The sequence below is a fragment of the Oreochromis aureus genome, linkage group 13 (genome assembly GCF_013358895.1).
Source record: "Oreochromis aureus strain Israel breed Guangdong linkage group 13, ZZ_aureus, whole genome shotgun sequence".
Lineage (NCBI taxonomy): Eukaryota > Metazoa > Chordata > Actinopteri > Cichliformes > Cichlidae > Oreochromis > Oreochromis aureus.
This window is the reverse complement of record NC_052954.1, coordinates 14273212-14287106: the sequence shown is the minus strand read 5'-3', so window position 1 is coordinate 14287106 and position 13895 is coordinate 14273212. Positions and strand designations below refer to the sequence as shown.

The following is a 13895-nucleotide window of genomic DNA, read 5'->3' as shown; positions in this document are numbered from 1 at the left end:
AGGCGCTGTCCACGGTACTGCATTCAGCCCCTCCCCGGTAGACATCACGGAGAGACACGTGATACTCTCTGTCTGTGGCTCCTGACAGTCGCTGGATAAGCTCAACAGGGAAACCAGATTGCACCTTCTCTTCCACAAAGATAACTGGATTTTCGCCCCGCGCTTCTTCCCACTAACCACATCGTGGGTTTGATTTTTTTGTAGTTCTGTTGTGTTTTTATTAGCAGAAAATACATTTGGAGGACTGACTATTTAAGGTAATTTTTAAACCTGTGAGATTTTTATTTTAGGAGTTAGAGTGAAAGTGGACCCGTCTTTCTCGCTCTCTCTCCTTCTCCCCCCCTCTCTCCTCTCTCTCTCTCTCTCTCTCTGTCTCTCTGGCTGATGCTGTGATTCACTTGAAAGCAGATCTTGATGTGAAGGTTTCGCTAAAGAGGATTTGGAGCATTGGATTTCAAAGAGACAAAATATGGACAGTGCTGATTTAAAGGAGCTCAGTCCGCGGCGCCTTGCATGAAATCGCGTTTCTTCTCTTGTGACAACTATTAAGGGTCCCGTAGAAGTAAAGGTGCACGCGCAAAGGTAATAATAGCGCCTCATATTGTTTACCGAAGAATTGTTGTAGTTGTGAGCGACTCGATAAAAATGCCGCATGGACATAAAATAACACACTTATTATAGTGAGCCCGTTGCAGCTGCCGTGCATGGCAAATGTCAGGATATGGGGCATGTTATTGATGAGATGATGACGGAGAAAACACGAATGCATTGCCTTTTTGCACAATACGTCAGTTCAGACGAGGATTACGCTATCTAATAGTTTAAGCATGATCATTAACACGCCGTACTGATCTTCATCACAGTTTCAGTCTATTGATAAGATGCTCCAGTCTGTGGAAAGTGCAGGCAAGTAAATCAGATCTACAGCGGTGCAGCGGTTAGAGTGCAGTGGTTTGAGTGTCTTTTCCCCCCTTCATCTTCTTTACTTGAAATGCAAACTAATTGCGGACCTTTGGAATCGACTAACTATTTTTGTTTTCGTTTTATTGCATTTTTCTGCTCATTTTGGTATTTGAAGGAAAGCGAGATCTGGCTCAAAGTCCGTGTGAAAAATAGGGACAAAGCACATAGTATGAAGAGCATTTTCTGGGTTCTGACTGAGACCCAGTGGAAGCCCGGCTGGTATGACTTACACAGACCGACCATTGTGCATCAAATGACGCACTTTTTCTCTTGTTAGGGCTTCAAATGAGAACTGGACAGGGGGAGCCTATATCGGAATGCTGCTGATAAAGCGATTGCAGAAGTTTTAACGCGTACACGCAAAAGCAACACTCTCATTAAAAGAAAGAAAAAAGGACGTAAGGCAGCTATTTTCTTATTTGCGTGACCGAGATTTTCTTTATAATTTGTTTTATTAATCCCGACTGCTGGGCGTGATTTCTTTCTTTCTTTTTTTCTTTAGATCACAAATTATAATGTACTCGTATTTCTTTTTCTCTTTAGATTGCGTGACTATTTCATTATGGAACGACTGCATTTTAACGAGAATATTACAGATATTGTTTTCCTACTTGTTCATTGAGATCAATTAATGTGTCTATTCTCTGATATTGTCAAGAGCTGTCGTTTGCTTCCTGGAAAGCCCTAGTGATCTTAATCTAATGACATAGCTTGTGTTTGCTGTAACAAAGGCCTCACTGGATATAAGTCCCTGACTGGCTGTGCTTTTTGCCTTAATCACAGCATTAATACTGGCTTTTGATTAAGGCTTTGACCAAAGTGGATTTGGACATGGATACGGTGAAATACTGATGCTACATTAAATTTGCTTTTCTTTTGCAGAGAGCTTTGAGTCTGGGGACTGCCTTGACAGACAGACTGCTTCTTTTGCTGAGCTTATCAGCCAACGTGGCTCCATATGGCATTTTTTTCTCTTTGCTACAGAGAATGCAGGGTGAAAAGCCCTGAGCAAGGCTTCCAGTTACCCGCCAAAGAATGTTGGCATGAACATGAAGATTAAAGCTGCCATTTCAACTCAAGTGAAACCGTGCACACACTAACTGGCACCAGAAGGGACTGTTCCGTAATTACATAAATCAGACCGAGTGTGCCCAGTGGATATTTGAATCTCTGTCCCTTTGCTCTAAATAACCATGGCAGAGAGGACCTTTAAACAGTTCAAACTATTTTGGCGACAACAGTGAGAGGTTTGGCCAGTGGCCTGGACAGTATGAGGTAATGGTGTTTGCTCCAGGATACAAGTGTTGGCCAAGCCTGTTGATATGCAAACATATTAGACTTGTAGCATTTAATCTTTTGTCTTACAATGCATCAGTTTGCACTTGTATGTCCATGTAGACAGTCAGTTACATGCCAGTCTACTATCTCACAGTCAACCCAGCTTATTTTGTTTTCCTTAAGCTAAAGTCCTTATAAGTACATTGAATCCTGTAAGTCCTAACTACAGCCCACAGAATTTGAAATCAAACAATGATTTCACCAAAGCCACATGTTGCCCATATTATATGGGTTGGGCTGCTCATTTGTTGCTTTGTAGAAATAGGCACTTGTCTAGAATTTACAGGTGCTGAGGGTCAGTGGGCTAGATTTCCGGTGTGGAATGCATGCTGTGAAAGTGAAATGAGCTTCAACATGAAAACAAGGAGTTCCCATGGGCTGCTAGTTTACTTTGATGATGAGGGATTTTGTGACTTTCTAGAACTCCTCATACTGAATGGTAAACTCAGCCTTCGATTCTCCATCTTCTGTGCGGAGCCTGCGACTGTTGTATCTGACACAGCGGTCAATGACAGCCAATGGCACACAGTCACTATAAGGAGAAACTTTAAGAACACTACACTAATGGTGGACAATGAGATAAAGTGGGTGGAGGTGAAGTCTAAAAGACGGGATATGACTGTTTTCAGCCATTTGTTTGTTGGTGGAATACCACCGGAATTACGATCTGTTGCACTACGTCTGACATCGGCTGCGGTCAAGGATCAGCTGCCTTTTACTGGATGGATAACAGACATAAAGGTCAACAACACGGAGTCTGTAATGATTAACAGTGAGGGTGTCTTAAATGACCTCTGTGGTACAGCCAACATGTGCCTAAATGGAGGAGTCTGCAGTTTAATTAACAACGAGCCAACGTGCGACTGTTCTCGGACGGGCTTCCAAGGAAAGGACTGCAGTGAAGGTAAGGCTTTGATTTAATGTGAATCATACATTCAGTACAAAGTGTCCAGTGTAGCCTCTACAGTCAACAGGAAGTTATGAATAATTTGGCTGTTGCAATTACTATCCTCCATAAAATTACGCATTCCCTTCCTCTATTTGGCTAAAGCCATATGTTTTCCTTAGTCACATGATGTGTGCCATTGATCTGCAATACAGCTGTTTGTAAAGACTGAATCTCCTGCTAGGCCTCATTAGCAAAACATTCTGGTGTTCTTCATCCCCAAAGGTGTCTGCCATTCTTATCAAATAGGTCTTTAGGGATTGGTTGACCTATGAAAGATCTCCAATGACTTACTTTTCAAATGGAAGAGCAGGGGTAATCATCTATGCGTCTGATAGAGTAAACAGGAATGACATCATTGAATGCATACAGTATAAATCTTTCCAGTGATGAGAGTATATTCGATCTAGTATCTAGTTATTGTATTGTATCCACATGATTTTTCTGAGAAAACACAAAATAGAATTGCAAATGTAAAATAATTGAATTATAACCTTTAGCAGAACCATGTGCAAAATGTATTTATTATTACTAACTGCTAAAAAGTCAGCAGGATAATGAAGGAGAATAAAAAAGGTTTGAGAACGTGCAAACTAATACACAAAGAGGACACCGAGTTCTTTGAGGTAGCAAGAATACTATCACTCTGTCTAGTCTGTAAGGAAAACGTATGAGTGTTCAGAGTATTTAGTGCAATGCTTCCCACAGGTTGGCAGCTTATTGTGATGCTGAGGGGGAGGATGCTTGCTGGTCAGTCAATGGGGGAGGGATTTTAACTGTTTTAAACGTTATTCGTCATGCTCAGTTAAATACAGATGAATCTGAACCTATTTTAACCTATTTTAAATGCGGTAATGATGCTCACGTCTAATTTACGGTAGATTTCATAAGATCATGTATCTGTATTCAGGCACATAAATCTTTTATTAACAATGAGCTTATTAAGACACTACTGGATAACTTACTACTGCCACATAAGATATTCTCATCAAACTGCCCTTTGTCAGTGAGGCAAAGATGAAACACAACATCTTCATATAGCACCATACTTTGTGAACAATGTTTTATTTTTCCCTTTAATCGGGTCTTGTAGATGTTGTAGATGGTGTTAATTAAACAAGAAGTAGTACAGCCTTTCACTAACCACATGCACTGACACATTGAATAATTGCTGTAGTTCACTAACAGGCTTTTAAGTGTAAATGTTATTTAGTCTACTTTAAATCCATGACAAGTAGTGGGCTGTGTTGCCCTGCTGCAGAAAGAAAATACAATCCACAAAATAGATCCACAATTAGACTGCAACAGCAAATATCTTTAAATATGTCATTATTGTTCCACTTTCAGAGCAGACTACAGTCTATAATCAAAATTCTTTGATTGTAACAGTGTCATTATGTATTGCTGTAATTTTAATTTTTTTTTGCAGTATTGTAAATTACATTTCAGTACATAGATAGATTTTCTTTTTATTTAAAAATTAATCCAAAAGAAGCATCTATTCAGGGAATCTCTCATTTGGGTTTATTAATGTGTCTTTGACCATTTTTCTTGCTACTGCGTCAAAAAGAGCTGTGAATTCAAAATAGCTCTATTATTTCGGTTTCCCTAAGCTGACGAAACGCTAGCGATTGTGTGCAGCCATATTTTTTTTTTCATTTCATGCTGGATGCAGCCTGATAAAAGGCCCGTCTTGGGGAAAGCTGGGATTCTTTTATACAAAATGCATAAGCACTGATTAAATCTTAAAGTTATTATCTTATCACAAGATACAACTCTTTAACAACATAAGTAATAAATTAGCAAATTAGAAATTACGTTCATAAATTTAGTTTAGCCTTGATACTATCTCTGAAGTTCAAATTTATTGGTACTTATTGGAAGAGTTGATCTATAAAACTCCCAGCACACAACATTTGTAAGGCTAATGTGTAATTTGCCAGATTTTTGGAATTTTGGGACTTGGAAGTTCTATACATGGAGACTTCAAATGCAGTATTTTAGAATCCCTGCAAAACAAATCATTAAATATCTTTAAAAACAAAAACAATGGTTTATATGAATTAAAAATGATGATGAACCCACTTGATTCTACCTTAAGGATTCATTCTTAATCTAACATTCCTTGATCTATGTGGTTAATTTACAGATTCATATCCCAGTGTTTAGGGATTAAATAATTACTTTAAAACTGTGTTTGATAATTTTATACAATACATCTATATTTTCTTTGTGTGTGTGTGTGTGTAAGTGTCTCATTAGTCGAGAATTCGGGGGAAGAGATTTTAATATGCACAGCAGGGTGGTTACTGGTGTTAATAGTTTTATACACATGCAATAGCTACTTGTTTGTGTTGTTTATTTTCATATGGGCTGCATGAGCGATGAGCAGCCATTATCGAAAGATGTTTGTGTATTAAGTATATCGCAGCAGTAGCAATCAGAGCGATTATAGTGATAAGTTGAAAGCTTCCTAATAATGAAAAATCCTATCCATATGTTGTACATACAGCCATACAGGGGCTTTGATGGGGTGAACATGGTCTAGTAAGTGTGTCTGTATCTTAGGGGGAAAGATATCTAAAGGAAAAACTAAAAGTTGAAAACAAAAACTCTTTGATTTGATAGATGGCTACTAATTTTCTCATTTTAATTGCAGAGCAGGGATAATAACAAATAACTTGAATGGAGCTCATTCTGACCACTTGCTTGTACATCTGTGATTCATGCTTGATCTCACTCACTGTGTCAAAGCTGCAACACTGAAAAAGAAGTAGATGTTTGAGGCAAAAGTTCTCCCTGAGATGTGCCAGGGTGCTGCAGCATAATCTATTGCATAGGCAGTCTAACCTTGGGTAGCAAATTTACAGCAAACAAAGAAACTGACAAGTGGTCAGTGGTCCTGACTTGATTCTCCTTTTGAGGACTTGGTGACTGAAGTCTTTTCCTTTGAAGACTGTCTTTATTTTATTCTGGATAATAACCGGCGACCCCACTGTTGCCACCAGTGATGCTGGACACCGTTTGTTTGATATTTGCTCTCCTTGATAGTTTGAGGTTCATGGTGAAACTGCAAATATACACCAACAAGCCCTTCCAGCAAGTGCTCTAAGCCAGAGCACTGGAAGCAGTGCATCACTGCACAAGGAGACAACCTTGTAGGGGATGGCAGGATATCGCATTTGCTTTTTATAGGCAACGTCTCAAAACTTTATAACCCACAGTGTATATTCGTGCTGCAAGTTACTGAACTGAAGCCCTGAAGCTACAAGCACACACCATTTATTACAAAGTATAGTTTATAATTTTATGATCATAACAATGACTTTAAAAGGCTTTTTCAAGAGCAGATGCATTACATCATCAGGTAAATATATTGTCTATAGTGAATCCATTGACTTGGTACTATACAGTGGTGGTAATGTGCTACACCAAAAACCTCTTTGCGGTTCCTTTGGTCACTAGTAGATTGCTGTGATCACCCATTGTTTGGATGTAAGATGCCGACTTATCTGCAAATACTCTGCATTTACTCCTTGAGCAGTAGTCAAACTTGAAACAGTGTGAGGCAAACTGGAAATGGACATTTCCCTTCAAAATAAAAGTTGTGTCTTGCAACCAAAACATTTTAAACGGTGAAAAGTTTACTGAAAGGTGTTGCATTTTCAGTTTGCATCTCATGGTTTCCAAGTGTTTGCACGCAATTCGATGTCCTCTGCAAGCTGCTAGCGACCACAGAACCCTGCTACTAGCAAAAGCAGTCACAAGGAGGTTTTTGTTGAAGCACTTGCTTTGTGAGCAAGTTAATGCTAGTGACGATCAACAGCCTTCAGTGAACACTTGCCAAAAGTCTGTGGAATACACATTTTCCCTAGCAACAGGTGGTTACCATGTGGTCTATTTCTGCATAAATATGGTTTTAACAATCATTTCATAGTGACTGTCAGTAACCACCTGCATCCAGTCAGGGAATACACATTTTTGCCTTGTGACCAGTGGTTGCCAGATGGTCGCCGACTGGTCTTTAAGTCTCTGTGAATGGGGCATTGCATAAATATATATACAATGCTTTAATATACCTACTTATAAGCATTTAATGATTTAATTAGTGCTAGATTTATTTAATCTGTGAAATTTGAAGGACTCTGGGGTTTTGCAGATCTATAAACAACAAATAATTACATAAAACAAAAAATAGTTATTTGGACTTCTTACAAAGCACATTTAAGCAATAAATATTTAGATAGTGAAAACACATCATTATAATAATAATTTAGGTAGTATTGTGGCAGCAGTGGCATCAATAATTTGATGGAAATAGATGCAAGGTCCAATTTTTTTAACGTCACCTGCATAGGGACAACTATGCAGACTTTGTCACAGGTACATCCTTTCATAGAGAAAACCTCTGAAAACCCTCAAGGCAAACCTCTACCATCACCATGACCGGCTGTCAAGCACTCCACAATGGGATTGGAACACCTGGATTTCTCCTGATGCCTTTAATGGCTAATCTGCATTTAACTAACACAATTTCTAGTTATACTGGCAAACATTTACCAAACACTTTATAATGACACATCCCGCAGATCTAGCCTCAGTATTCATTTAGAGTTATGTTTCTGGCTAACCATCAAATAGAGGAAATTGTTCTGTTTTATGTTCACTGGTTACTTTGTTTTCTGTTTGCTGCTGAGCAAGTACTGAGTTCAGCATAGCTTTTATACCTAAACAGTTCCCTGCAGCTGTTGAGAGCCAAAGTGAGATAAGTAAAACTGACTTAAAACATTAAAGTTGTGGTCTGCGGACCTTATGGGCTCGGCTAGTAACTATATGTGAAGTCATCATTTTAAATGATTTTTTTTTAATTTATGCATTATTGTTTCATTTTAAATATCAATATTTGATTAGGGCAGCTATAATACTATACAAATAATGGCAGATTATACAGTCTCAAGAAGCTCTAAAGTAAAATAACTGACTTCTACATTTCCCTAGCATATGAGTTTAAGGACTAAAAATGTTAGAGGAAAAAAACCCACAAAACAAGCAACAAACAAAATCTTCCTTTACCTTAAAAGTCTAAATATCAGGTATCTGATAGCTAAACTATTGTTGGTCCATGCTGACCTCATTTTATATTAACTGTAAGCACAGATACATATAACACTTGATAATACTAACTGCAGTGAAAAATGACTGTAGTGCTTCAGGTTTAACTACTACTATCAACCATGCTATGAACTTGTGTCACTTAAGTCCCTCTGAAATAAAGAATGCTGCACTGTACCTTTGCAGGATAGTATGTTTTGTGGCAAGTACAGAGAATGTTTCCCAGCCATATTAAACACACATTCTTTCTTGCTTCCTCACCATTCTGAGTTTTAGTGAGGAGGTAAGTCACAACCACAGCAGAAAATGTGTGCAAAATGTTTATTTATTTATGTAGTTTTTAAATCACACCAGAGATTTAAAATAGTTTTTGAAGCTAGTGTTCTACTGTACCAAGAACACTTCTGGGGGAAAAAAAATCCATACACACAGAAATAAAAGTGCATATACTAACATATCGAGATTTGTCCTTAAAGCTTCTGCAAGTTTGCCTAATGTGCATACATGGATTTAACTATAAAGTACATTGAAGTTTAAAATTTACCCTTCCATTAAATAATTTAAAAGCTGTTGTATTACTTTGATCAGATGAAAGGATTATAGGATTTGCCACCGGACCTGTCAACTCTCCTCTGTCCAACCACAAGTGTGCACATAACTCTCTCTCCTGCTCTCTTTCTCCTCGGTCTCTCTCACTCCAATTCACACACTTACAAATGCACACACGCACACAAACACATGAACACAAATCCCTTTGATCGGTTGAAACAATTATTTAAATGCACTTTTCGATGGTCAGTATGTCCTTTTTGTTTCTCATTAAAGAAATAACATAGATGCATTGCATAGCTCCATATTTTATCCTGATAAAATGGAATCATGTTGTTTATCTCATCGTACATTAACCAACCATAAACCTCCCCTGGTACAAAAAAAAAAAAAAAAGTAGGGCAGACCCCAAGTAAGACTGCACAGCATTTTGTTTGTCACTTTGTGTATTATGTAATTTAAAAGATAAGTCACATTATCCGGGTACAGTGAGTAACTGTGATTGCCTTGCACTTTCATATTGTGATTTTAGCTGATAGCATAGCTTCTGGGCTTCTAGGTGAAAATATAGTTAGACATCCTTGAAACTAATGTCACTTATAGGACAAACAGTCACAAAACATAAGCACATTTATTAAGCTTCTATTACATGATGGCGCGGTACCAAAAATGACTGTAGCCTACAGTAACTGAAATAATGTCAAACCTATTTTGACTTTTGAACAATCATCAACTGTGACGGTTTTAATTCACCAAAACAACAGTGTCAAAACAGATTTGTGCATTACTGATTCATTACAGAAGGAAAGTACTGCAACACAACACACGCAGGAGATACACTATTCACATGCTCATTTAAGTAGATGCACAATATGTTTTGCTTGCTTGTTTTTATATCCATGCCACACTCTTTGTGGCTGTTTTTTTTTTACCTTAAAATTGAATCCTGGTTATTAGTATTTCAGCTTCCAGGTTCATCCCCTAGATATAACTTGGATAGACATGGCAGTGGCAGTGAAACCTTTCCTGGCAATCTTCCCACAGGTAATAGTGTGATCCCAGTCTGTCTGCAGCCACTGAAAATAGCTCAACGTTACTTGTGTTTATAATACTGTACCACCTCTAATGAACTGTCTGTGCTGATCTGGAAAGTTTAATTATCAACATAATGTCTAATTAAAATGGGTACAGTTTCCTTCAGTCGATTGAATCACAGGTTAATTTATATGAAATGCACATTTGTGCATTATTTGAACCTTTTTTTTTTTAATAAAAAAATGACACTGGTTATGGGACTAGATCTGTCTTATACTCGTTTATGCCATATTATTGTCTACTAAAATATCCAAGAAAGATTTCCGATGTATGGCTCTACTGTGACTGCAATCCTGTGGTTACACCAGAGGTTGTGTTTTGCATAACATATGACAGTTGTGACTATCACCTGCTGTAACGTCACTGGGAATAAGCTCTTGTGGTGCATGTGAATGTCTACAGTCGAGATTCTTGCCCGAGACTTTAGAACAGTTTGTGTTTGTTATTGCAGTCCTAATGTAATTACAGTGTTTGCTTTGGTTGATTGCACTGGTGAATAATGCATCGATATGGCACAGTCATTTGCAGAGGGTTGACCCATTCAGCAGAGAAGAAGCAGCAGCAGTTGTGTCTTTGGCAAAGAGACAAAGACAATGAGTTTTATCAAAAACTTTTTACCTTTTAATTAGGTTTGGATGTATAGGCACCTTGGATTGATGATAAACACAATGTAAGATACTTTGGGGGAAAAAAAAGTTGGTCTGGTCTGTCATTGAGTCTTTACTACTTGAAGACGGACAGGCTTCTGTGTTTTGGTGCTGAGCAATATTTTGGTGCAAAGTCTGGCTGCCCTCTATGCCAGGCCCACTGTGGCATGAAGTATCTCAGCAGGTAGGGCAGCTTTTTAACACTATTTGCTTCTGGATGAGGAACTCAGTAAATTCACAGTGAAGTTTCTGTTTGTTTTACACTTTGGCTTTTCGCCTAAAGCCTGTACTGCATACTTTGAGCCAAGTTGTATCCCCTTGAAAAAAATTAACATTTTGAAAGCAACAGTGGAGTGGAGAAGTGGATATGGCAATAACGGGAAACTTGATTGAAAACTAGCATGTTATTGAGTATTTAACAATAATGCAGAGGTACACTGCACAATAAATCAATGAGACCAAAAGAGAAAATGAGAAAGAGAAAATGCAAATGTGCAAATTATGATTAAAGACTTGGTGATACCTTCATTCTTTCTGGGCATGTCCGGACAGTTCAATATACTTGTTTACAAAATACTGGCTTAATATGGCAAACATCTTCATTTCACATCAATTGAGTTTTGATCAGCTTTAAACAACAACAGCGATTCCTTCACATCTATACACAGATAGGTGCATATGACGAGCCATACAAAAATACTTTTAAATGCAAATTGAAAATATAAGTAAGCAAATATAATGTATTCAAAAAGAAGCTTGAGTTTGAGACTAGAAAAGCAGCACTATCATTTGATCAGTTGATTTATATTAATGGCCCCAATGTGAAAATGCAGTTTAAGAATTCAGCAGCTTTTCTCATGTTCACATTTAATATAGAGTTCATAGGAAGATGAATTTGTAATTTGAGTGATCACTCCCTTTCGGGCATGTCTGTCATTGCTAAAAAAACAACAACAACAAAAAAACCCAACATGTGACTGTACTGTATCTCTGAAAGTGTCATTTTGTCTAGAGGCCTCCTGCAGCTTCACTCAGACAAAAGCAGATTAATAGTATACTGCTGTCTCTGACTCCAAAGACAGATATCGGGATCAAAAGATTAGAGGGATTTTCCCGTAGGATTTTTGCCTTGTTTAAATACATTTGCTCCTGACTGTCAAAGGGTGTTTGTGAAATTCTTTGACACCAAACTCCTCCTTTAACGGGATTCATCCTACAGCACAAATAAACACATTCAAATTTCCATGTCACACACACAGACACCCACACATGAAAACTTGTGTTTAACTGAGCTACACCACATGTTTCTTATAGGAGCATATTAAGCTGGCATATGGAAGTTACAGTATATAAAATGCGTAACATATTGCTGTTCTGTTGACATGCAATCACTACCCTGATTATGCAATATTATGTCATATGTGTATGTAGATCTTGCAGATATGCAGTGTTCCACACATATATTTTTTTCCTTATTTTCACCACTGGAGATCTTTTAATACCTCGATGTAAAAATATATTTCAGTTTCCATAATACAATTCATAGCATTTTCTATATAGTCTGGATGACTTGAGCACCCTCAAACAGATATAGTATCAGAAGGGTACTTCTGCCTCTCCCGAGGCCATATACCCTGTCCCACGGTTTTAAAATAAGTGAGCCGAGACAGACAGACAGACAGACAGACAGACAGAGAGAGAGGCAAAACTGATCACATATCTCTGCCTTGGTTCTCGCCTTCATGCAGGAATAAAACTGCTTAGAAGCAAAACTCTTTAGATTCCAGACCGTAGATGATATTTTCACTTTGAACATAATTTACCTTTGATGCTGCTGGTTGGATGTCGTCAGTCACGAGCGACGGCTGAAATGCTAAAAACAAGGCAAAAGTGCTGCACCGTAATTTGAAATCCATCACGCGGGCAATAGAGAGAAGACAAATCAGTTTTCAGGGAGAGTTTTCATCACTTCCCAAAAGAGAGTAAAGGTTGCACAAATGAACCCATCTTTATGGTAATCCAGTCTACATCATGTGTAGAAGTTCAAGAGGCAGTCTGCATAATGTTTAAAACGTCTTCTCGAGTCCAAAAAACAAACAAACAAAATGTAATATGAACTACAAATGAAATAAAAATGGGATTCAAATGGTAACTCAGTCAGAACAGATCACTGGTTTACACTTTCGCTTTGTGACATTTTTGTATAGTTTTGTCTTTTTTTGCCACTTATAATGGAAAAGGATGTAGCTTAATGTTAACAGTACTAAGAGCTTAGCTGTGGTTAATGATTGGTGCACTTTATTAATGTTTTTTTTTCTAACTTTAGCTTAAGAGCCACTCTTCAGATAGGGATTTGTCACACGTCAACAGTGGCAGCTGCGGCAACTAGTTTCTTTAAGCAACTGCTGTGCACATTTTCGTAGAAAAGATGCGTAGTGAGCGTTGGCATATCTCGCTTCAGCATGAAGCTATGAGCCCTGTCGCAATAAGTTACAAATATGCTGAGCCTATATACATACAAACTTGAAGTTTACATTGATTTCTTAATTCCTCTGCTTGGACTAATACTCCTGCATCACAAAAAAAAGATTGACTCCACATCTGTAATACTATCCTAGATATCTTCTACCCTGGGATTAAGGTTATTAGAATTCGGTATAAGCTGTTCTGATTATCCTCTTGGATCATTCCAGTCCACAAGATGTAAAAGAATTGAGAGACCCCTGAGCGCATCTGCTCGCACAATCCTCTCTTTTCGTCTGTCTCTTTGGAAATATCTGAATTGGACTATATTATCCACCTGCCATCTGCCAGAAGTAAATATGCAGCTAGGCATAATACATCACAATTTCATTGATTAGCTTCTTTTCAAAATGTTATCATTTCGGGAAATTCTCCTCCTCACTGTCTTACAAAGGGTTTGATAACAGCACCATCACCCCTCTTGTATCAGCCCAGTAAAGAATATGGTACATCCAGCAGCTACTTAGATTATAGGTCAAACACTGGAATTAGGTTAGCCTGGCTGTATCCAGTGGCACCAAAATCTGTCTGCTTTTATATTTTAAGCTCCTAAAGTTTGTCAGATGTATTTGTGCTCTCTTGTGCCTCCTTCAAGTGCTGTGTATGTTCCCTGACTGTAAGGTGTTATATGACATATTGCAGAGAAGGTATGTCTTAAATGGTACCAAACACTGACAACAAAATGTAAAATAAACTGTAAATATAATATGTCTTAAAAGTGT

General features: G+C 37.9%; 1 protein-coding gene across 2 annotated transcripts in view; it reads left to right on the top strand.

Annotated features, from left to right (window-relative positions):
- Positions 1–2961: 2961 nt before the first annotated feature.
- Positions 2962–13895, top strand: part of LOC116314175 (neurexin-1a) — a 246455-nt gene continuing 235521 nt past the window's right edge. For both annotated transcript variants that reach the window (XM_039622145.1, XM_031732107.2), the window contains exon 1: positions 2962–3205. In XM_039622145.1, the coding sequence (XP_039478079.1) occupies positions 3064–3205 (142 nt within the window). In that variant the 5' untranslated portion in view covers positions 2962–3063. The remainder of the gene's footprint in view (positions 3206–13895) is intronic.